Genomic DNA, 24,667 nt, shown 5'->3' on the forward strand with positions numbered 1-24,667 from the left:
TGGAATACTGAATGTTCCTGCTTGGCTGTGACATTTCTAAACTGTGCGTTTTGTGCTGTTTAACTTTTGTGTATTTTATACTGTAGAGCATTTTTAAATATCCAAATAAACGCACCTCATAAACAAGAGTAATCACAAGATGACATATCCCCACGCAGTGACGGTTCAACACTGAATTACTCTGTGGTTATACAACTAAATACTAGTTTAGTGATTCACAGGATTGCTAAAAAAGCAGTTTGAACATAATAGTTTTGAGTTTGTAGCGTCAACAGCAGATGCTACTATTATTGTGAACACCCCCTTTTCTACTTTTTTTTTACTAATAGCCCAATTTCATAGCAGTGTGCATATCATGAATGCTTGGTCTTGTTGGATTTGTGCAAATCTACTGGTACCTTGTTTCCCATGTAACAATAAGAAATCTACTCAAAACCTGGATTAATCTTTTTAGTCACATAGCACTACTATTATTCTGAACACTACTCTGTGTGTGTGTGTGTATATATATATATATATATATATATATATATATATATATATATATATATATATATATATATATATATATATATTTTTTTTTTTTTTTTTTTTTTTTTTTTTTTAAATGGACATAAAAAGAACGCAGTCCACAATATAACTCATACAAAACTGATAAAAATGAATTGCAAATTTGAATAAACAGACATGGTAAATGGACCGCATTTATATAGCGCTTTCCCATCTACATTAGACTATCAAAGCGCTTTACAATAAAGCCTCACATTCACCCCGATGTAAGGGTGCTCCCATACAATGTACTCACTACACACTGGGAGCAACTAGGGGATTAAGGACCTTGCCCAAGGGCCCTTAGCGATTTTCCAGTCAGGCTGGGATTTGAACAGAGGATCCTCTGGTCTCAAGCCCAACGCTTAACCACTAGACCATCACCTCCCTTCACATGCCCTTACATGCTAAATGTCTGTCATTAGATGCTTTATTCATTTGTCTTTCAGGGAGGAACAATTAGCTCTTTTATTAAGGTGCATATTTATCTCATCATTTAGCTAAATATGTAGCTTGATGTTTGTCAATATTAGGCTAAAATGTGTAAATACTGAGGATGAACTAATTTGCAAAAGTTTTAGGTATGACAGAAATTTGATAATGTCATGTTTCCCTTATTTCTCCCTAAACTGTGGGTCAAAAGAAGATCTAAACTAAAATGTTACTAGCATTCCCATGTCAATGAAATCAAATACAGTTCTTTTTCTCCATTAAATAAACCAGTTAATTATGAAGATAAGACTAATTTTAAATTTCAATATCATTATTATTTTGTTAGTGTACATGACTACAAAAAGACAGTTGCTAGCTGCTGGAAAATTATTGTAAAAATTGGATAACACACACACTCATTTGTAAATCGCAGGTGACCACGATAAAAACTGTTTTTTTTTAAACCACCTAAAACAGTTATGCATTTTAAAAGGTGAAAAGTGGTCAAACCATTTTCTTACTTATTCATATCTGTTGTCAACCATCACTCATATTGACTATGGTGTAGCACCAAAAGGATCATCTTGTTTGACTGTGTGGACCACTCTTAGATTTACATCATCTGTGACATTTCTGAAATATGAAGACAGACATTTATGATGACAGTCCATCCATTTCTGAGTCCTTGTGACATCTGCTCCTGAATCTTTTTTGTTTGTTCCTGTTTGTAAGTGACCATTATCTGATCTCACAACAGTCAGATCACCAGTGATGACATAGAACGCAGAATAAAATAAGAACTGAATATGATCTCTGAGCACATACACAAAGGAAGGTAATAGCAAAAATACATAAATTAAACTTGACAGCTTCAGACGGCTCATAAAACAGTAAGGAGCCCAAATCTCTCATCAAATAATTTGATTTGGCACATTCACTCTGCTATATTCACTTAATCTAGTTCTGTCAACTGGTCCCACATACCTCAGTTGTTTAAATATTAAAAATATACTGTAAAATTCAATACAATTAAATGTATATTTTGTTGAACAACCACATCGTGGTGAGGGTTAACAAAACCAGATTAGGTACATATATCTTGGAATTTGTTAAAGTGTACCCATATCACATGCAGGCACACAAAAAAGGTCAACTTCAAGTCACTTCAGCTAGTAATGTGAACGCAGCTCAAGTTCTAAACTCTCCTTACAAATAAGCAGGCTGTCCTTTCTGGAATTTTTTTTTCCACGAGTGGGCAGTTTGTCCTCTCCAGAGAGATTCAAACCCGTTCTTACACCCTGTCTGTCTGCTTTCAAATACCTTTTTTTCCCCAGAAACTGGCTGGCTGTGGCGCAGAGTTCTGGTTCTGTGCCATGTCCTAAGTGGACTTTGCCTGGCTAGAAGAGACGCTGTGGAGCCGGACAGCAGGACCTCGCTGAGCAGAGCAGGATGCCACGCCCGGAGCAAAAGTGGAGCAGAGTGCACGGGGAGGAGAGCGTCTGATCGCAGGGACAACACAACCGCTGAAACTCACACACTGCTTCTGTTCTATGCACCTCGGCAAGATAGAGAGCCTGCAGGGAGCGTCAATTTGCCAAATCCCCACACAGTGATACGATAATCGCTTTGCCACCCCCCATGTGTCATGAAGAAAAAAAAAAAAAAAATGCCACTGCAGGCTGCTGCCCGGTTCGCCCGTACCAAAATCCGCTACAGTCTCCACAAATCAGAAATTCAAACTATCAGGGGATCACCCACGTACACCCTTTATGCTAAATATGAATGAAATTTGTCAACTGGTTCTTGAGATATCACACTAACAAGGCTGGCAATGACATTTCATGCTTGGGGAGTGGGGGGTGGGGTAAAGCATTGTCATTATTAACAACAAAGAAACTTTTACCTGTAGAAATGGTCCCATGTCATCATCACCTGGGAACTCTGTATCAGAGTCATTAAGATCATCATCACATTCTTTGTTGGATTTTTTACCTGAAAACAAAAAGGTTGACACAAATATCACGCCTTTGCAAAATGCAATACTAATGATACAGAAGAAAACCCTAACAAAAACAAATTAGTAACCAGTGTGCACATACACAAACCAGCGGTACATAAGGATAATCCAAAGTACCAAAGACAAACAGTAAAACAGGAAGCTCCAGGACCCTAAAAACTTGGGTCTTTGTTCTCCTGCATTGCTATCGGCATCGCCAAACACCTCTGTCTAGTGACCACGTGACCGCTTAAGCTCTTCTAAGGCATCTTTCAATTTTAAGGACAAGAAGCCAGAGACATGAATGTTGCTGCCGAGACAAGTGAACACACCACTGGAATAAATCTGTGCAAAATGGACAGTTACATAAGGAAACTCAAATCAGGAGTTTAATTTGTATTGTGAGGCAGCATCAGCTATGACATTTAGGCTATGTGGTGCATTTTCCTGTGCGTGATCTAATACACAGGTGCCTCGGTGTTGACGGCCCCAGACGCTAGAGAAGCCCAAGGACACCCCTGTGTTTCACATGGCTGTGGCAGATAGATGGTTACTATCGAGGTAGTAGCGAAGGACCGGATGTCTGACTGGGTGGTTGCCATTCAGGATCCAGGACGTTCTGTGGTGTGGTGATTGCAATGATGCATAGCACTGGTACATGCTCCCAGACTTTACTTGATACACACACACACAAACTCACCCACCACAGAAGATTTCACAACAGACGAGCAGGTATGTCAAATGTTAACATTTCTAACCACTGCACACAAACCGAGTAATCATTGTATCTATAGCTTTACTATACAGTATGTCTTGCTTTCAATACTAAAGTGAGCTCAAATTAGTCATGCATTCATGTAGTGGTAATGTGTGAAAACAAACAAAAGCATCCTAATGGCTGAAAATGACTAGCAACAATGGAGCAGAAACTATTCTACAATTTAAAAATGTTGACAAAATTACCGTTCATCTTCTCTGACATTTTATTGACTTGTTTGCTTTTTGTTTTCTCCTTTCGACTGTTCTCATCCTCCTCCTCAGTATCCTGTCCTGAATCAGAGTCCATCTCCTCAGCCGCCTTCAGCTCCTTCATCAGATCTTCAATAGCAAACGGAGCCTGATCAATAACTGTGCTGAATATTTCGCTGCAGATGGTACTGAAAAGCATACGACTGTAAAGACAGAACACAAGTAGGCACACATGAGATAATTTAGCCACATCATACACATAATGCACTGACTGTTGTGCACATTTTCCCATCTGTGGTCAAATAAAAAAGAACAGCCAGTTTGGAGTACAATTAATGCAAAAAACTTCTTCCCACTGCACATAAAGCAACACAATTCAAAGCACAATTCATAAAAAAAAAAAATAAAAAAAAAAATAAAAAAAAAAAAATCAACCATAACAGAAACCCAAGTGTGTATTATGTGCAAAGAGTTGCCTACGGGGAGAGGTGGAGAGCTGGGGTCGCATTGCTTATTGCTCCCCAGCTCAGTCGCCATGTGTTGGAGTTCACTCCGGTGAACAAAAGGGTCGCGTCCCTACGCCTTCGGGTCGGGGACAGGTCTCTCACCGTTGTCTCGGCCTACGGGCCGAGCAGCAGTGCAGAGTACCCAATCTTCCTGGAGTCCCTGGGAGGGGTACTAGATAGCGTTCCGACTGGGGACTCTATTGTTCTCCTGGGGGATTTCAATGCCCACGTGGGCGGCGACAGTGAGACCTGGAGGGGGGTGATCGGGAAGCACGGCCTCCCCGATGTGAACCCGAGTGGTGTTCAGTTGTTGGAATTCTGTGCTAGTCACAGTTTGTCCATCACAAACACCATGTTCGAGCACAAGGGTGTCCATAAGTGCACGTGGCACCAGGACACCCTGAGCCGGAGGTCGATGATCGACTTTGTAGTCGTATCACCTGACCTTCGGCCACATGTCTCGGACACTTGGGTGAAGAAAGGGGCAGAGCTGTTGACCGATCACCACCTGGTGGTGAGTTGGATCCGCTGGGAGGGGAGGAAGCCGGTCAGACCTGGCAGGCCCAAAGGTATCGTGAGTGTCTGCTGGGAACGACTGGAGGTCTTCAACTCCCACCTCTGGGAGAGCTTCTCCCAGATCCCGGGGGAGGTTGGAGACATGGAGTCCGAGTAGACCATGTTCTCCACCTCAATTGTCGATGTGGCCGCTTGTAGCTGTGGTCACAAGGTCTCTGGTGCCTGTCGCGGTGGCAATCCCCGAACCTGGTGGTGAACACCGGAAGTAAGGGATGCCGTCAAGCTGAAGAAGGAGTCCTACTTATCTTTGTTGGTAGGTGGGACCCCAGAGGCAGCTGACAGGTATCGGCAGGCCAAGCGTGCCGCAGCCCGTGCAGTCGTAGAGGCAAAAACTCGGGTCTGGGAGGAGTTCGGGGAGGCCATGGAGGAGGACTATCGGTCGGCCTCAAAGAGATTCTGGCAAACCGTCCGACGCCTGAGGAGGCGGGAGCAGCTCTCCACCAGCACTGTTTACGGTGCGGGTGGGGAGCTGTTGACCCTGACTGGGGATGTTGTCGGGCGGTGGAAGGAGTACTTCAAGGATCTCCTCAATCCCACTGTCCCGTCTTCCGAAGAGGAAGCAGAGACTGGGGACTCAGAGGCGGACTCATCCATTACCCAGGCCGAAGTCACCAAGGTGGTTAGAAAGCTCCTCGGTGGCAAGGCTCCTGGGGTGGATGAAATCCGCCCTGAGTACCTTAAGTCTCTGGATGCTGTGAGACTGTCTTGGCTGACACGCCTCTGCAACATCGCGTGGTGATCGGGGACAGTGCCTCTGGATTGGCAGACCGGGGTGGTGGTCCCTCTGTTTAAGAAGGGGGACTGGAGGGTGTGTTCCAACTATAGGGGGATCACACTCCTCAGCCTCCCCGATAAGGTCTATTCTAGAGTACTGGAGAGGAGAATTCGACCGATGGTCGAACCTCGGATTCAGGAGGAGCAGTGTGGTTTTCGTCCTGGTCGCGGCACACTGGACCAGCTCTACACGCTCCATCGGGTGCTCGAGGGTTCATGGGAGTTCGCCCAACCAGTCCACATGTGTTTTGTGGATCTGAAGAAGGCGTTCGACCGTGTCCCTCGGGGCACCCTGTGGGGAGTGCTCCGGGAGTACGGGGTCCGGGGTCCTTTGCTAAGGGCTATCCGGTCCCTGTACGACCGCAGCAGGAGCTTGGTTCACATTGCCGGTAGTAAGTCAAACCTGTTTCCAGTGCATGTTGGCCTCCGCCAGGGCTGCCCTTTGTCACCGGTTCTGTTCATTATTTTTATGGACAGAATTTCTAGGCGCAGCCAGGGTGTAGAGGGGGTCTGGTTTGGGAACCACAGAATCTCGTCTCTGCTGTTTGCGGACGATGTGGTTCTGTTGGCTTCGTGAAATCAGGACCTTCAGCGTGCACTGGGGCAGTTTGCAGCTGAGTGTGAAACGTTCGGGATGAAAATTAGCACATCCAAATCCGAGGCCATGGTTCTCGACCGGGAAAAGGTGCTTTACCCTCTTCAGGTCGGTGGAGTGCCCTTGCCTCAAGTGGAGGAGTTTAAATATCTCGGGGACTTGTTCACGAGTGAGGGATGGATGGAGCATGAGATCGATAGACGGATCGGTGCAGCGTCTGCAGTGATGCGGTCGCTGTATCGGACCGTCGTGGTGAAGAGCGAGCTGAGTAGGGGGGCAAAGCTCTCGATTTACCGATCGATCTACGTTCCGAAAAAAATCGAAAATGCACAACAAAACAAATGAGGAACAAATGGGAGGAAACTGGAGTCAATGTCTGTGACCCCGTAAGAAACCGCCTAAAGGAAATGGGATTTACGTACAGAAAAGCTAAACGAAAGCCATCATTAACACCTAAACAGAAAAAACAAGGTTACAATGGGCTAAGGAAAAGCAATTGTGGACTGTGGATGACTGGATGAAAGTCATATTCAGTGATGAATTTCGAATCTGCATTGGGCAAGTTGATGATGCTGGAACTTTTGTTTGGTGCCGTTCCAATGAGATTTATAAAGATGACTGCCTGAAGAGAACATGTAAATTTCCACAGTCATTGATGATATGGGGCTGCATGTCAGGTAAAGGCACTGGGGAGATGGCTGTCATTACATCATCAATAAATGCACAAGTTTACATTGATATTTTGGACACTTTTCTTATCCCATCAATTGAAAGGATGTTTGGGGATGATGAAATCATTTTTCAAGATGATAATGCATCTTGCCATAGAGCAAAAACTGTGAAAACATTCCTTGCAAAAAGACACATAGGGTCAATGTCCTGGCCTGCAAATAGTCCGGATCTTAATCCAATTGAAAATCTTTGGTGGAAGTTGAAGCTGAAGTTGAACCCATAAAACCAGTAACTCTGACCAATGAGGGGACAGTGTTCACACATAGCTTTTCATTACACACACATCCACTTTAAAATACTGCTGTGATAAAGCAAACCAGACCAAGGGCAAAATTTTAACACTGTAGCATTTTGGTCCATGATCCAGACCAAACAATCACATGTGAAAATACCCCTATTCTGACTTCTGCAATGCTGCACTTTAAACATCTGATCCATATCAGTTTTTCTGCCTTTAATGTAAGGTAATTTTTGACACAGGCACTAAAGAAGGGAAGCAAAAGTGTGGTGGACTTACTTTTTGGTTTTGGCTGCTGTTGCACAAAATGGTCCAATGAAAATCAAGTTCTGATCAGCGGTGAGCTGTAAAAGGGGGGGGGGGAGGACAAAAAAGTAGAGGGGGGCAATTTTTAAAGCACACAATCCTGTATTTTCCCCACCCCATGAATAATTAACTCATAAATAAACTCATAAATAATTAAGATTCTCAGACACTGTTTTCTCATTTTAAATCAATTAGCTAACACCAAGCCTGCGAGAAAAATTATCCTAAAATCCCCAAAGGAATTATGGGTCGCAATACGAAAAGCTTTTTCATTCCACACTGTCTACTTCTACACAGTCACACCTGGAGGGTAAAATGTTCACTGAAGAATGAACTGAAGACCATGGTACTCAGGAAAAGTGAAGAAAGTGTTCACCATTCTAGTTGTATGGTTTGGGGAAAATGACAGTTTTTGGAACGCATTGGAACGCATTGATTGTGTATACAACTTTTTTCCAAATAGCTACAGATGTTAGTGATACAGTATTTCTACTTTTACAAGTTCTGGCTATGAAAAACAGTGTAAATTTGGCAAACTGATGAAGAAACATGCCTTCCAAATGATTAAAAATAAAAAAATAAGATTGGGGAGGGGGCATGAGCATGATAGAAACATATGATAATGTTGCTCATAGTTACAACAAACACCTGTCTGCATTCTTGGCAGTGTGGTGGCTTCCGAGAACAGGATCTTCAGTGTTTGTGGAAGTTCTCCACAAGGAGAAGAAACAAACCAGTAATCTGAAAACACTGGCCACATACACAGATGAGAAGAAACTACAAATCTTTATTGGTAAAAATTCCATCCATGAAGTATTCAAACAATGCCAATGCCAAGAATCTTGGGAAGCTAAAGGAATCAAAGTGTCTTGGCTTGTGACTGACCTGGATCAAGACTAAGATCCAGGCTTTCAATGACTTCCGGTACTTTGCCATCAGAAGGATATCTGGACTGGAGACAGCTGGGAAGTGCTTACAGAGTCATGAAGTCAGTGGACAGAGGGGTTTGGTGACACCAATAGCTTTGTAGAAGACTGAAGGACCAACCATGTCTTTAGGGTCCTGATGTCTCACTGTGTGGTTATGAGACTTTGATGCAAACTGGTGACCAAAGGTAAAGACTCAATATCTTTGGTACGAAGCCTCTTCAGAGGATCCTTGGGCAGAATGACTTTGTGACTATTTTTTAACCCATTGAGGACCACTGGTGGTGAACTCTGAATTCCATCCTGTTAAGTGGATAAGAGTCTACAACTCCACTTGGATGGGACACCAGTCGGATCCAGGTTACTTAACCATGCAAGGCTAGTACCATTCACAGCTGGGTGAACTGAGACAATGCAGATGAAGTGTCTTGCCCAAGGACACAGACAGGGAGCATGACTGTAAATAAAATCCAGGTCTACATATTAGTCGGCCAACTCCTCATCCTACTGAGCTCCATGTTCTATATATTGACAAATTTTATTAATATGACTCTGTTCTTAACTTTACACCGGCTGCAATATTTAATTTTCTTTTGGCAATGGCTCTGTGAGGTCTGACCGCAATGTACTGCAAGCAAGTAGAACATGTCTGCTTTTTGACTACTTGGGGGTCACACAGTGTAAAAACTAATACATTTTGCTCTGGAAACAACAACAATAGGTCTAATGATTTCACCATCACTACGTAATAATAAAAACAGAAGGAAAATTAATAAAAATGGCCCTTGTCAATTTGCAACGTTAACACCAGCACCCAGCGTGATGTGTCAACAGTGACGGTTATTTTACCTCATCTGCACCCACAGCTGCCAACTCAGTCATGTAAAGGTCCAGGATGTGCAACTGCAGCCCGCTGGGTACAGCACTGTTACTCTGCAGGACCTGTGCTGTGAGCAGCTCCAGAAACCTAGCAACCACACTGAAGTAACAAAACACACACCATGAATCATTCTGACTTCAAAACTCACAAACAAGTGAGATCAGTTCAAACTCAATTTTGTGCTCAATAAACTAATTCAACTCATTTGTCATGTGACCAGCAGTCATCAATGCTTATCCTGAGCTTAGTCATTTAAGCTTCTCGTCTTCTAGCTTCTTAGTCATTTCATCTTTTCTCACACCTGTATGAGGTTGATGTATCGGACGGAGTTCATACAGCCGGTGTGGTATCAATGAAACGATGGAATTCTCACACCTACGATTTTATCCTTTCATTGACACTACAGACACTCAAAGACTGTAAGCTCTCCTCAAATGAAATGAAAGAAGTGAACCCACCTACCACGATCATCAGTACGACAGTAATTAAGATACTCTGGATGTGTCAGGGAAATTGGTTCGTCTTCCAGACACATTTAAATTAAATAATTAATGGAAATAATGGGGAAAAAAAAAATGCATGATGCACACATGTCTGTGTGCCCGATGGAGGTGAACAGATTGTGTGGTGGACGCACGGTTTTGATATGGTCATGGACACGATCACACACGTTTCAAGTTGAAGGTGGGACAATGTAGTTTCATTTTCTTGGAGGTACAGGAATCATTCACACACAATGTGAGAAGGAGCAGAACCCCCCATCCCACCCCCCCACCCCAAAAAAAGGACAAGTCCGTGGTGCTGAAAATTGGCTGTGCACTGCTGATGTTCACCTGTGATACATTTTAAAAAATAAATAAATAAAACAGACATGTTTGGACTGGGTTGTTTTTGCCCTTTTTTTCTATTCTTTTTTTAAATCCACATACAGAGTCGTAGACCATTTTACTCAGCGCAAAGTACTTGATCCAAACACACACGGTTTTGAACAACTACACATTTCAAATGAGTCTTTAAAAAAAAAAAAAAAAGTGCAAAATTCCTTTCACACAGATGTTCGTCTTCCCGCAACATTGATTTAACATGGTAATGAAGCATTTTAGAGAAGATAAAATACCCCACTGCATGGATGTGCGACTTTGCACGTAGTCCGGATGGAAGTTTTGGATGCCGCAAAAATAATGGGGATTTCACACGCATGTAAATGTACTTCAAATCCCCCGATTTCATAAAAAAAATTACAGATTCACCATCTCCAATTTATTCCATACTCTCATAATTTAATGTTGTTATACAGAGTAAACACCATGCATCTGTATTAGTATTTGGGATTCTGGGGATTTTACTGCAAAACAAGTCGCACAGAAAAAGATGCCAAGTTCAACAAGTTATTAATTTTGAGTAATTTGTAGCAGATTCATCAAAATTTCAGCTGTTCTTTGGTGCTAGATGTTATCATTATAAATGTTGATTCACAGCTGCACATCTGTCAGTTTATAGCTCACTAACAACTGTAAAAATAAATAAATGCATTTTGTTTGTGCTTTGGAGCAGTTTTGACCATCTGTATTTCCACACTGAAGCACATCAGATCCTTCAAATTTTGGTATTTATTTCTTATGTTACAGGACTATTTTGATTTTTCTCAAAGAAAAGCAAGAGTCATCAGGAGATGACATGTCCCCGCACTCCAACACAAATAATTAATACAAAGTGTCGGGGTCACCCAAGTAGACCCATATGCAACAAATATGAATGAAATTGGTCAACTGGGGGATCACCCAAGTATACCCTTATGTTAAATACGAATGAAACTTGGTAACTGATTCTTGAGAATCGCGCTAACAAAAGAAAATGGACGGACGGACGGACAGGCTGATCGCTATATCCCCCTGTATTTCAGACTCGGGGGATAACAATTCTCCGATTTATGAGGGTTCAAAAATGAAAAAATTAAAATAATTTCACATGCATATTGCTCATGTATGACAAAGTCTATGATTAGAAAAATATATTACTGGGAAGAGCATGTCTTCACCAATACCATATTTTCTCCATTAAAGGCCCCCGCCCTATTAAACGCCCCACTGACATTTCTTCAGCAAATTGCATGTAGTGAAATTCTGAATTCCTGAAAGAAGAGAGTAAAATGAAAATGAAATAGTCCTACCTCACTGTATGTCTCTTGTGACATACAGAGAAATGTTACCAAAATAAAGAAGCACATGGTTCATCTACAAGCCGTGGCGAGTGGAGCCGAAGTTGGCCCCAAGATCAAAAAATGCAGAAAACCGTGGCTCTGCAGGAAATTAGCATCCCTGAACATTAGTAACTGTTGAACTGAACAGTCGTTTCCCTGATGTTTGCTTAGTGCTCTCGGATGCTCACAGTACATGTGGCCATGACAGAGTCAGCTGGATCACACCACAGAAACAAAAGCATATACTCAATAAAAACGCCGTCCATTGGGCATCGCGATGCCCTTTGTCGTGAACTCATCTCGTGTTCACAGTGCACTTTTTAAACTTCTGATAACGTTATGACACATGTACGATACACATATACTGAGGTGCATCTTGGCAAATCTGTGTCCAGTTGTGTTGCATAGCGTGTCGTCCAAGAAAATTCACACCTTAACAATAACAAACACACTCCTGAACTCAAATTGACCTCCAGTAACCAACAACTTTTAACTGTCATTACATCAGTGACCCTTGACCACACCAAGCATAAATTTTTGAAGCTCTCACTACTTCTAAAGGAATTGGAAATGTAGACATTTGATACATTACCTGCTTTCCCAGTTTTTCCTCTTAAGCAACTCAAACATTTGTCTGAACACAAAGCGAACCAACTGTAAAAGAAACATGAAAAGTTATTTAAAAAAAAAACTAATATTAGTTCCAAAATTACTGAAGCATCTAACATTTATTCAAATCATGCCACTCAATGAATTGAGAAATTTCACAACAAGGTTATCTGAACAAGCCTGTTGAATTAAAACATGACTTTTCTTCATTTTTGTTTCATCAAGTAACTCTCAAGCACACTGATTACAAAACAGTAACCTTTCATTCTAACAACAAGCAGCTTTGAATTACACATCTTCAAAGGTTTTATGCTAAAAGTTTCAGATATTCAAAATAAAATAATCATTTGTTGAATATTTCTCATATAAAATCGTCTTCAGCACCACACTGATCTTTACATTTATACTGACTTTTATTTCACTGCAGACAGTGTGACGATATTTCATGTCTTGTGTGGTCAACATTTCATTTCTTAGTATCATACACTGTATACAATAAGTCCCTCCAGCTGCTCTCTTGTTTTTACTCGGGGTTGCCACAGCAGATCCAAGGTGGATCTGCATATTGATTTGGCACAAGTTTTACACAGGACGCCCTTCCTGACCCAACTCCACATTACATGAAGAAATGTGGTAGGGGTGGGGTATTATATTACATATTAGACTGTATAACTGGACATCATCCATACGTTTTCTATAAAGACACAGAAGCCATTTTGAAGCCCAAACATTGCTGCTATAGTTGTAGCCATATTGGCAGTATTCACTCTACCTATGTCGGGTAGAGTGTGGGTGACACCCTGTATGACCTGGGAGGGAAAACTGAAGCCACAACATGCTCCCATTGTCAAGTTATGGAACAAGCTAAATGAACAAGCTAACCTGGCAAACTAACCTGTTTTTCTGCATTGTTTATTTGGTAAAATAAAAGTTTTCATGTATGCAAAAAATAATGTCTGTACAAATGTTTGTGAAAGGCTCATATCAGCCAGTATCACTGGCCAAACAATATATCAGTCAGGCTTTGTTTTTAGCTCCTGAATTTTTGTTTGCAGGAAGTGGATTAAGTTCTGCGCTCCATCTCACTGAAAACCTTTGGTGAAAGATTAAATCTGCCACGTTAAAAAGACCTCCTGCAAACCTAAAAGACCTTGAATGCATAGCAATGAACGTGTGGCAGAAACTACAAACAAAGCGTCTGGGTAGCTACACAAAATGCCTAAGTTGCTGTTGTTACCAACAGTCGACATGTTGCTAACTGTAGACATTTTATGAAATTTCTCATTACCATACAATAAAATCTGCATTCATTATTTCTGAAGATATTCTGAATTATGGACTTGAGATTCAGGGGTGCCAATAATTCTCACCAGTACTGTACTTTTAAGGTTGAAGCCTTTACACTAATTTAAGATTCTGCTCACACTAACCTGGAAAAACTTGTCCATACGAAGTCTGTCAATGCCATTCCACTCTCTATTCACGGTCTGCAAGAAGGTCTCCAAATATAAAAACTCTGCAAAGAAAAACACACGAGCTCCATGAGGAAGTCTGGATGTTTGTGTGGTGAATTGATTCAGCTGCACTTATCACCATTTGAAACGATGAAATCAAACACTTCAAACTTACGGTTGTCAACAGTGTGAAAGCTGTGGATCAAAGAGGAGATCGTCTTTGAAAGCTCCTCCTACAGAAGGAAAGTGAGGCATTCATGAAAAATAAAATGACTAAAACAGACTGCTGAAGATGAGAGCAGAGCTACAGCATGTGTGTACACAGTGATAACAAGCAAGACAGGTGCAACAGTGTCAACTTCATGTCCCACGCACTGAGCTCAATATGGCAAGACACAAAGGGCCCGATAGACTAAAGGTCTGTGTGCATAAAAACACACACAAACACCATTGCACTCACAAAAACAAATGGATGCTGATTTTCTAACACTGCACACTGTATATTTCCAATGTGCAAGATACTGCGTATCAGTACTGTGTACTGCTTTGTCTAAAATGATCAGTGTGATCAACTGACAAGATGGATTGTGGCTTAAAATAAGTATTTAGCAGTCGCCATTTTTCTCAGAAAAAATATTTCTAAAGGCGCTATTGACATGACATTTTCACCAGATGTCAGTAACAACCTAAGTAATCCACACATACAAAGAACACAAAACAAACAATACAGAAATTACATCATGTATAATATGTAATGACAAGAAAAAAGTATTGAACACAGGAAGAAAGGGAGGTGCTAAAAAGGCAATGGAAAGCCAAGACATCAACTGAAATCTAACAGTAATTATAAAGCAGTCCTGCCCCTTGTCAGTGCAAATTAATATCAGCTGGTTCAGTCCCAACTGATGGTATAAAAAAGGTGTCTCATTACCAAGGTGTCACACAAGAAATATTTCACAATGGGAAAAAGCAAAGAGCTCTGTCAAATCTTCGCAACCTTATTGTTGCAAAACATGTTTATACAACCCCTGGCAAAAATTATGGAATCATCGGCCTCAGAGGATGTTCATTCAGTTGTTTAATTTTGTAGAAAAAAAGCATATCACAGACATGACACAAAACTAAAGTCATTTCAAATGGCAACTTTCTGGCTTTAAGAAACACTATAAGAAATCAAGAAAAAAAGATTGTGGCAGTCAGTAACGGTTACTTTTTTAGACCAAGCAGAGGAAAAAAATATGGAATCACTCAATTCTGAGGAAAAAAATTATGGAATCACCCTGTAAATTTTCATCCCCCAAATTAACACCTGCATCAAATCAGATCTGCTCATTGACACTGACCCTATGCCATGACACTGACCCTATGTGTCTTTTTGCAAGGAATGTTTTTGCAGTTTTTGCTCTATGGCAAGATACATTATCATCTTGAAAAATGATTTCATCATTTCATCAATTGTCCAAAATACCAACATAAACTTGTGCATTTATTGATGATGTAATGACAGCCATCTCCCCAGTGCCTTTACCTGACATGCAGCGCCATATCATCAATGACTGTGGAAATTTACATGTTCTCTTCAGGCAGTCATCTTTATAAATCTCATTGGAAAGGCACCAAACAAAAGTTCCAGCATCATCACCTTGCCCAATGCAGATTCGAGATTCATCACTGAATATGACTTTCATCCAGTCATCCACAGTCCACAATTGCTTTTCCTTAGCCCATTGTAACCTTGTTTTTTTCTGTTTAGGTGTTAATGATGCCTTTCGTTTAGCTTTTCTGTCTGTAAATCCCATTTCCTTTAGGCGGTTTCTTACAGTTCGGTCACAGACGTTGACTCCAGTTTCCTCCCCTTCATTCCTCATTTGTTTTGTTGCACATTTTTCAATTTTTGAGACATATTGCTTTAAGTTTTCTGTCTTGACGCTTTGATGTCTTCCTTGGTCTACCAGTATGTTTGCCTTTAACAACGTTCCCATGTTGTTTGTATTTGGTCCAGAGTTTAGACACAGCTGACTGTGAACAACCAACATCTTTTGCAACATTGCGTGATGATTTACTCTCTTAAGAGTAAACAATGCTGTGCGCCACACTTAAAATAAACTGCACACCCACACATACACACCTTCACAAATGACACTAACACCCTGCCTTTCCTCAAAATTACTACATTTATGTTTGCTGTCTGTCTCTGTACTTTTCTGTCACTTTTGCGCTCTTTTTCATACTTTTCCCTCATTTCAAAAGTCACCAAACACACTTTACCCTAATATATGCCACATATAGCATACTGTTGGAAACCACTGGTTCTTGGCTTGCTGTCAGTGTTGAAATTTTTCAGATTGAGGGCTTACATGAGAACTTATGGTAATGAGAATCAGCGGCGCACTAGTGTGAAACTTCCAAGTTTTTCCTCTGCGTTATGACATCGCAGGCTATGTTTACTGTAATACACCATATATCATTGGAAAGCCCTTGGTGTTAGCTTTACAATGCACTTTGAATCATTCGGATTGGACAAACTATGGCGGAGTTACGGTAAAAAAAAATATGCATATGGAAAATATGGCATGGGCGGCATCGCCGTAGATAAAGGGATAAATAGCTGGCGGAGCCAACGTCAGAGGTTCCGGAGCACGCGTCCAAGGTTCCGGAGCACGCTCCGGCTTGCTCCCCCTCAAATTAAGCCCTGATTTCACCATAAACTAGCCACAACCAGGTGCTCATCACAAGAATTCTGACAGAGGAGTGAAAAGAGTTATCAGAAGATTTGTCCAAGAGCCAAGGACCACTTGTGGAGAGCAGGGCTCTCCCTAAGCAATGGACGTGTGGCGCAGGGCCATGTTGTTACAATCTCAGCACCATCATGAAGATTTTCAAGTTTAGGGTGTTCACTCTGTTTTCATGGGTAATTCTGCGTAAATATATTGAAATTTGTCAGTTTACACAGAGTGATTTCTCTTGTCTCCATTGCTTTCCTTTGTAATCTCGTAATGCAAGCATCTTGTGCAAGACTCCCATGTCACTGGTCTGGTTAACTATCACTCAAAAAATAAAGCGCTGTTATTGGTGGAATATCTGACATCACGCAAAGATTTAAGAGCATGAATCATGACAAAGCACAAGCGATACATAAACTCTGCGGATCAGAGGACTACTTTGTTTTTTGTGCCATCTCTGGCGGTACCTACTGTCTGTGAAACTGAGAACAACTGTAACATCCAGGGCTCTGTGGTCAACGACCACAGGGGGGTGGGATCCTCATCAGTGCTGAGACAGACGAAAAGCTCACGCTTTCGTCAAGAAAACAGTTCAACATTCATGGTTACAAAATTACATAAAAGTATAAAAGCATGCATCATACAAATACAACAATAAGATTGACACATGCACATAAAATTTATTTTGTTTTTTTATTATATTTAATTATTCTTCAATTTGTGGGCAATCAAGCAGAATCTCTTTTTGTCAGATGTTCTTCCAAGTCTCTCCTGCTTATGAAGTTTCGGGAAATGGGAAATCCCATACCCACACAGCGAAGGAAACTCTCAACTAGTTTCAGAGTATAAAATAAAGCTGCTAGAATGGCCCAGCCAATCACCTGACTTGAATCCAACAGAAAAAGAACTAAAGATCAGAGTTCATAGAAGAGGTCCAAACAACCTCCAAGATTTGAAGGCTTTTGTGTGGAAGAATGGACCAAAATCAATCCATGCGACTTGTTTCTCCATACAGGAGGCATCTTGAAGGCGTCATTACGAACAAAGGCTTTAGTGTCACGTATTAAATAAATTTCAGTCAATATGCTCAATAATTTTTCCTGGTGTCATTTAATTTTATTACATATAATTTCTGCACTTATGTGTTTTGGTTTCTTTGCATGTGTGGATTTACTTTGGTTGTTACTAGGGTTGGGTATCGAGAAGCGGTTCTTTTCGAGTATTGTTGAGAAATTATTCGATCCAACGATATCAACAGCCTTTTTGCTTAACGATTCCCTCATCGGTTTTTCAGAGCAGCCGCTGTTTTTGAGGATGTTTGTCGGGGAAATGATGATTCTTCTACATTGATTACAGACCCTGCAGCAGCTCTGTAATCAACTGTTTCTGCAGCGCGACACCATTCTAAAGTGTGAACCAATGAAACAATGCTTCGATCCACTAGCTTGTTGGTTCTTTGATTCGCTGCTCTTCAGAAATGGCAAGTCCACTTCTTAACACTTCTCAAAGAAGCATTAAAATATCGTGAGTCACTTTTGTGTGGATTAAAGTCACTAACTGGGACTCTTGTTGCAGTCAAGAAACGAGAATCGTCCCCCGTTCCGTTGGCACAGCTCCAAACACTGCGCAGCTCTCTGCCGAGTCCGGTCGGGATTAATAACTTCAAAACGAATTGCCGCTTTAAATGACACCTCTTACAAACGTTGTAATACAGACAAGAAACTACAATCGACTAAAACATTTTTTTTTCCCCTCCCAAAATGAGATGTCCTGCATTCTTTATAAATTACATCCTGACGTGCAGCACAGCCAGCTGCAAGAGCTCTGCTCAGAGGTATGGAAAGACTTTCACACCAATAATGTCTGAAAGGAAATGCTTTTGACAACTACAGATTTTGTTTATTTCTATTTATGTCCAGAGATCAAGGATCCAGTGACCAATTTCATATTTACTTTAAGATTCAATAAAACGTTGTTCAATTTCAATGTAATCGTCTTATAAAGCGCAAAATCACAACAAAAGCCGTCTCAAGGCATCTCACATAGAACAGTTCGCCATAAAAATTTTTAAATCAATAAATAAACATTTAAAAATTGAAATGCATAATTAAAAACAGACGTAAAAGAAAACAGATAAATCAAAAGTTATTCATAAGAAAGAGAATAAAAATAGGCTTTAAGTCTTGACTTAAAAATGTCCACGGTCTCCAACTGCCTCACGGTCGCAGGAAGACCGTTCCACAGAGCGGGTACATGATAAGAAAAAAGACAGAGAAAACCTGTAAAGCCTACTTTTAGTACAAAAAAAAAAAAATCACAAGAGGTATCGATAAGGGAATCGATAAGGAATCAGAGTTGAAAGTTATTATTTGATTGCAATTTGTAAAACACTGCTGGAATGAGAAGCAGAGACACAGACCAAATGCTTTTGGTAAGTTACGTGGCTTTTTTTAATTATTATTATTATTATTATTAATAATGGTTAAGTGGTCCTTGGTCTGAAAACATTTGAGAAACACTCCTGTAAATGAAAGCAATCTCACTCAGAAGCCATTAGATTTTCACAGTAGAACTGTAAAACGTACCTGGAGCAGAGGTTTGTCCTGCATCCACAGACAGTAGAAGAGGCCCTTCCACAACTTAAGCAGATCATCACCTGAAAATCCTCCTGCGGTTTGATATAAAAAAATGTAAAGCTTTATCCACAATGATGCCTCAGAATGAAAGTTATCTGCAGAAAAAGGTTACCGATTCTAATGACACTATATTATCATATACAATCCCTAGCAATACTTATGGAATCACCGGCCTCGGAGGATGTTCATTCAGTTGTTTAATTTTGTAGAAAAAAAAGCAGATCACAGACATGACACAAAACTAAAGTCATTTCAAATGGCAACTTTCTGGCTTTAAGAAACACTATAAGAAATCAGAAAAAAAATTGTGGCAGTCAGTAACGGTTACTTTTTAGACCAAGCAGAGGGAAAAAAAAAAATGGACTCACTCAATTCTGAGGAATAAATTATGGAATCACCCTGTAAATTTTCATCCCCAAAACTAACACCTGCATCAAATCAGATCTGCTCGTTAGTGTGCATCTAAAAAGGAGTGATCACACCTTGGAGAGCTGTTGCACCAAGTGGACTGACATGAATCATGGCTCCAACACAAGAGATGTCAATTGAAACAAAGGAGAGGATTATCAAACTCTTAAAAGAGGGTAAATCATCATGCAATGTTGCAAAAGAAGTTGGTTGTTCACAGTCAGCTGTGTCTAAACTCTGGACCAAATACAAACAACATGGGAAGGTTGTTAAAGGCAAACATACTGGTAGACCAAGGAAGACATCAAAGCGTCAAGACAGAAAACTTAAAGCAATGTGTCTCAAAAATCGAAAATGCACAACAAAACAAATGAGGAATGAATGGGAGGAAACTGGAGTCAACGTCTGTGACCGAACTGTAAGAAACCGCCTAAAGGAAATGGGATTTACATACAGAAAAGCTAAACGAAAGCCATCATTAACACCTAAACAGAAAAAAACAAGGTTACAATGGGCTAAGGAAAAGCAATCGTGGACTGTGGATGACTGGATGAAAGTCATATTCAGTGATGAATCTCGAATCTGCATTGGGCAAGGTGATGATGCTGGAACTTTTGTTTGGTGCCATTCCAATGAGATTTATAAAGATGACTGGCTGAAGAGAACATCTAAATTTCCACAGTCATTGATGATATGGGGCTGCATGCCAGGTAAAGGCACTGGGGAGATGGCTGTCATTACATCATCAATAAATGCACAGGTTTACGTTGATATTTTGGACACTTTTCTTATCCCATCAATTGAAAGGATGTTTGGGGATGATGAAATAATTTTTCAAGATGATAATGCATCTTGCCATAGAACAAAAACTGTGAAAACATTCCTTGCAAAAAGACACATAGGGTCAATGTCATGGCCTGCAAATAGTCCGAATCTTAATCCAATTGAAAATCTTTGGTGGAAGTTGAAGAAAATGGTCCATGACAAGGCTCCAACCTGCAAAGCTGATCTGGAAACAGCAATCAGAGAAAGTTGGAGCCAGACTGATGAAGAGTACTGTTTGTCACTCATTAAGTCCATGCCTCAGAGACTGCAAGCTGTTATAAAAGCCAGAGGTGGTGCAACAAAATACTAGTGATGTGTTGGAGCGTTCTTTTGTTTTTCATGATTCCATAATTTTTTCCTCAGAATTGAATGATTCCATATTTTTTTTCCCTCTGCTTGGTCTAAAAAAGTAACCGTTACTGACTGCCACAATTTTTTTTCCTGATTTCTTATAGTGTTTCTTAAAGCCAGAAAGTTGCCATTTGAAATGACTTTAGTTTTGTGTCATGTCTGTGATCTGCTTTTTTTCTACAAAATTAAACAACTGAATGAACATCCTCCGAGGCCGGTGATTCCATAATTTTTGCCAGGGTTGTATACACCTGAGATTCCACTTGACTTTTAGAACAAAAGGTCATGAATTCTTGAGGAACGTAGTTCGGCGAGTTAAGTCACTGTTATAATCACTACCGCTCTGGTCGTCACCATAGCAACGCACAAATCAGTTGGCGCAGATCAGTTGTGTTTTGACAGGTGAATGACAGAAACGCGATAAAACATAGATTTTCAAGTGAATTTTAATATTTTTGGCCAAAATAAAACGTTTGAGGAATGGAAAGAGGAGGAGAGCAAACGAGAAGAACAGCAAAAGCAACGGCGTAAAGATTTAACATCGGACGAACTGGACAAGACTGAAGACGGGAAAGAAGAAAAGAACGGTTTCTATCCTTGTGGGCTGCCGGAGCGCTCCGCATCAAAACAGCGAGCGTAGTTTCTGGACCTGTTACCAGAGTTGGCCGCAGCTCCACACAGCAGAGAGGGGGGCGGTGTAAGTAGCCCGCTGCGGCTCGAGCCCGCAGACTCGGTAAGCGCATCAGAGACAAAACATAAAATAGTCCCAAATACTCACACATTTTTATCAAGTTCTGTTAACTTAAATAAATATTTGTGTGTTAGCTCACTGTGTGGGACCATGGTATAAGCAGATTAAACAACTCGAAGCCGTGCATTATACGGTTTGAATGCACTTCGCGGAGTAACACCACTCTGCGAAGACTCCGCGTCGTGCATTCAAACTGTATAATGCACGGTTTCGAGTTGTTTAATCCTTACATATAAAACCCAAGATGATGCGTTGAATAAATAATGGAACGCTTTGGTATAATACCTGTAAATAAGTTTTATTGCTAGTTTTCTTCAGACAAGTCAGGGGATGGACACATGAACATTTCCAAGTCACGACTTTATTGCATCAGTATGAGGAAATACAATAGTATGGCACTCTATGGTAAATCTGTGTTGAGTAGACAGTTCTCAAAAACTGAGTCTGTGCAAGAAGGAGAAGCGTGAGGAAAGCCACCAAGACATCCAGACAACCCAGAAGAAGTTATAGGCTTCTGTGGCTATGACTGGAGAAATTGTGCATAGTGCATGTTTTGTATTTTGTATTCCCAGTTATACAGCTTCATGATGAAGTGGTACAGAGGAGGATTTCTTTCACACCAAAACGTCAATCTAGGCTTGCATCTCAGATGTACCTTCTGGCAAATTATAGCTGAACTTTCAGGTCTTTTTAAGAAAACCATCTTCTATACCACTTCATTATGAAGCAATAAAACTGATTATTTATAGGTATTATGCCAAAGCTTCCCACTGTTGAGAATTTCTTTATGATCAAGTGTTAAGTGTTATTTTTCAAAAAACAATGCACTCACTCAACAAGGCTGCAGGCCTGGCCACTGCAGCAAATATGTCTCAGGCATTGGCATATAATACATGTGAGAGAAGACCAAATACAATTTTTTTTATATCATAAACTTGTTGCCACTATATTAGCAATTGTCCCATTGTAAATGGGAGTGTCCCAGTACAGATCCACAAAATGAAGAAAGTGTTTCATTGGCTTCTTTTCTCTCGGGCAACTCCAGTGGCAATCCACATAGCCGTATTCATATAGTGAACTTCTACTGGTACGTAAAATCTCTGTCATTGGTCAATATAAGTCACGTGATTATGATGCTAGATACTTGCACATGTATTCGCTATTGAAACATCAATTCATAAACTACATTAACCAAAACTACCAGGCTAATCCTAAACACACTGCCCTATGTACAAATAGCCACTTCCGTTTGTGAAACCCTGATCTAGGGTATGGTGCCCACTACCCAGAATGCAATGGGTGATGATGTAATTACCCGGTCTCTATGCAGCCCTCAGGCCACCAGTTGCCCACGTGTCATATTAAATAAAAGTTCCCACTGAAGGATTTCAACGGAATGGAGCTCTGTAGTTCTTAACTACATACAGTTTTCTTTTACAAACAAGTCAAAATGTCCACTGTGGAATAAACATCAAAATGCACCATTAATGTCTGTGCTCCACTGATTACTGAAGCACCACAGGCTGTAGAACAATTATCCCCTAATTCATCTAGCTAATAAGACAGTTGGACATTTAAGTAGCAGTAACCTCCAGAACACGTTTTTCCACACAGCAACTCTTCCAAAGTGAAGCTAGCTTGATGCTAACCGGCTCGTTGACTTACCTGAATCTTTCTGAGAGCGGACGTGAATGTACTTTCTCAGTTTCTTAATAGCTTTACCCGGATGGGCCGCTCGTTTGAGGCTAACCTCTGTGCAAACTGAACCTCTGGCTCTTGTATTTGTGCCATGTTCAGATTTATTCAAAACCAAACTTTTTTCTCTACTCGCATCCACTTTTCTCAAATCCCCACGTTTCGACGCGCGGTGATGACGTCACTGGAAACTGTCTGTGACGCCCCTGCACAGCTCCACACGGGGGCAGTGTTGCACCAGTCAGAGCGTCGGGTGGCCCGATACAACAGAAGCTATGTTCGTTTGGAGAAGGGATTTTGTTTTTTGTTTGTTTGGTTGGGTTCTTTTACATGAAGTTTCATCTAGAACCCCGTGTCCTGGGTGTCTTGGTAGCTTCCCCTCACATGTCTCCTTGTGGCACACTCCGCTTCCACTAAGGAATTCAGGAATACCTCAGGGCCTAGATAGGACTTCTCTACCCAACTAATCATCCACCATGAAATGAACTTTATAACCTTGCTGAGGTCATGACTGGGTTTTAATGATGTAATATTTAAATCAGAAAACGTCATACCATGAATTTGTCGATCTACTTCTACAGCTTTTATATGTAGTGATTTGTTTTTTTGTTTTGTTTTTTGTTTCGTTTTGTTTTTCTACAGGACGTTTCCTATTGGATAACAGAAGGCCATGGAAAGATACAGCACCTTACAAAAGTATTAACCACCTTCCCTTGGCATTTTACACTTTTTAATCTATTTATGCCATTTCAAACACAAAAAGTAATTCAGGCTTCTCTATATTAAAATTCCTAAAATTGTCCTCCTTAAACTCAAACTGAAAGCAATTCTCCACAACTTGATATAAATTAAATAAAATACATCAACGTTAAGATAGTGGGTTGCTAAGTAATGGGGGCCCTTTGGTATATAACACACATAAGTCATCAATTTTATTGCCAGTTTTTTTTTCCAGGCACATCAGGGAATGGATACATAAACATTTCCAAGTCCATTTCCAAATGCAAACAGCATAATACCAGGACACGGTAAATCTGTGTGGAATAGGACAGTTCTCAAAAACTACTTATGGTTTTTGAGTATGGTTCAAGAAGGAGAAGAGTGAGGGAAAGCCGCCAAGACACCCAGACAACTCTGAAGAAGTTATAGGTGGCTGGGGTGTAACTGAAGAAATTGTGCATAGTGCAAGTTTTGCACTTTGCATCACCACTCTTGGAGTGTGGAGAAGAAAACAATTTTCTTACAACAAAACAGATCAAATCCAGGCTTGCTCGTTGTGCCCTTCTGGCAAATTGTAGCTGACTTTCAAGTCTTCTTTTAAGAAAAATCCTCCTCTATACTACTTCACATGAAGCTGTATAACTGGTGATGCAAAATGCAAAACTTGCATTATGTGCAATTTCTCCAATCACAGCCACATAAGCCTATACTTTTTTCTGGGTTCTCTGGTGTCTTGGTGGCTTTCCTCACTCTTTGTCCTTCTTACACAGTCACTCAGTATTTGAGAACTGTCTACTCCATGCAGATTTACATACA

The 24,667-nt window shown here is 40.7% G+C and overlaps 1 protein-coding gene across 1 annotated transcript in view; it reads right to left on the reverse strand.

Annotated features, from left to right (window-relative positions):
* The window catches only part of LOC117524675 (ribosomal RNA processing protein 1 homolog B-like), a 33,341-nt gene extending 10,062 nt beyond the window's left edge, over positions 1 to 23,279 (reverse strand). The window contains 10 exon segments of the mRNA XM_034186489.1: positions 2,885 to 2,973; positions 3,941 to 4,149; positions 7,647 to 7,711; positions 9,449 to 9,578; positions 12,272 to 12,333; positions 13,719 to 13,804; positions 13,918 to 13,975; positions 19,051 to 19,133; positions 23,102 to 23,158; positions 23,161 to 23,279. Of these exon segments, the coding sequence (XP_034042380.1) occupies positions 2,885 to 2,973; positions 3,941 to 4,149; positions 7,647 to 7,711; positions 9,449 to 9,578; positions 12,272 to 12,333; positions 13,719 to 13,804; positions 13,918 to 13,975; positions 19,051 to 19,133; positions 23,102 to 23,158; positions 23,161 to 23,227 (906 nt within the window). The 5' untranslated portion in view covers positions 23,228 to 23,279.
* Positions 23,280 to 24,667: the final 1,388 nt, after the last annotated feature.

Source organism: Thalassophryne amazonica, chromosome 14 (genome assembly GCF_902500255.1).
Source record: "Thalassophryne amazonica chromosome 14, fThaAma1.1, whole genome shotgun sequence".
NCBI lineage: Eukaryota > Metazoa > Chordata > Actinopteri > Batrachoidiformes > Batrachoididae > Thalassophryne > Thalassophryne amazonica.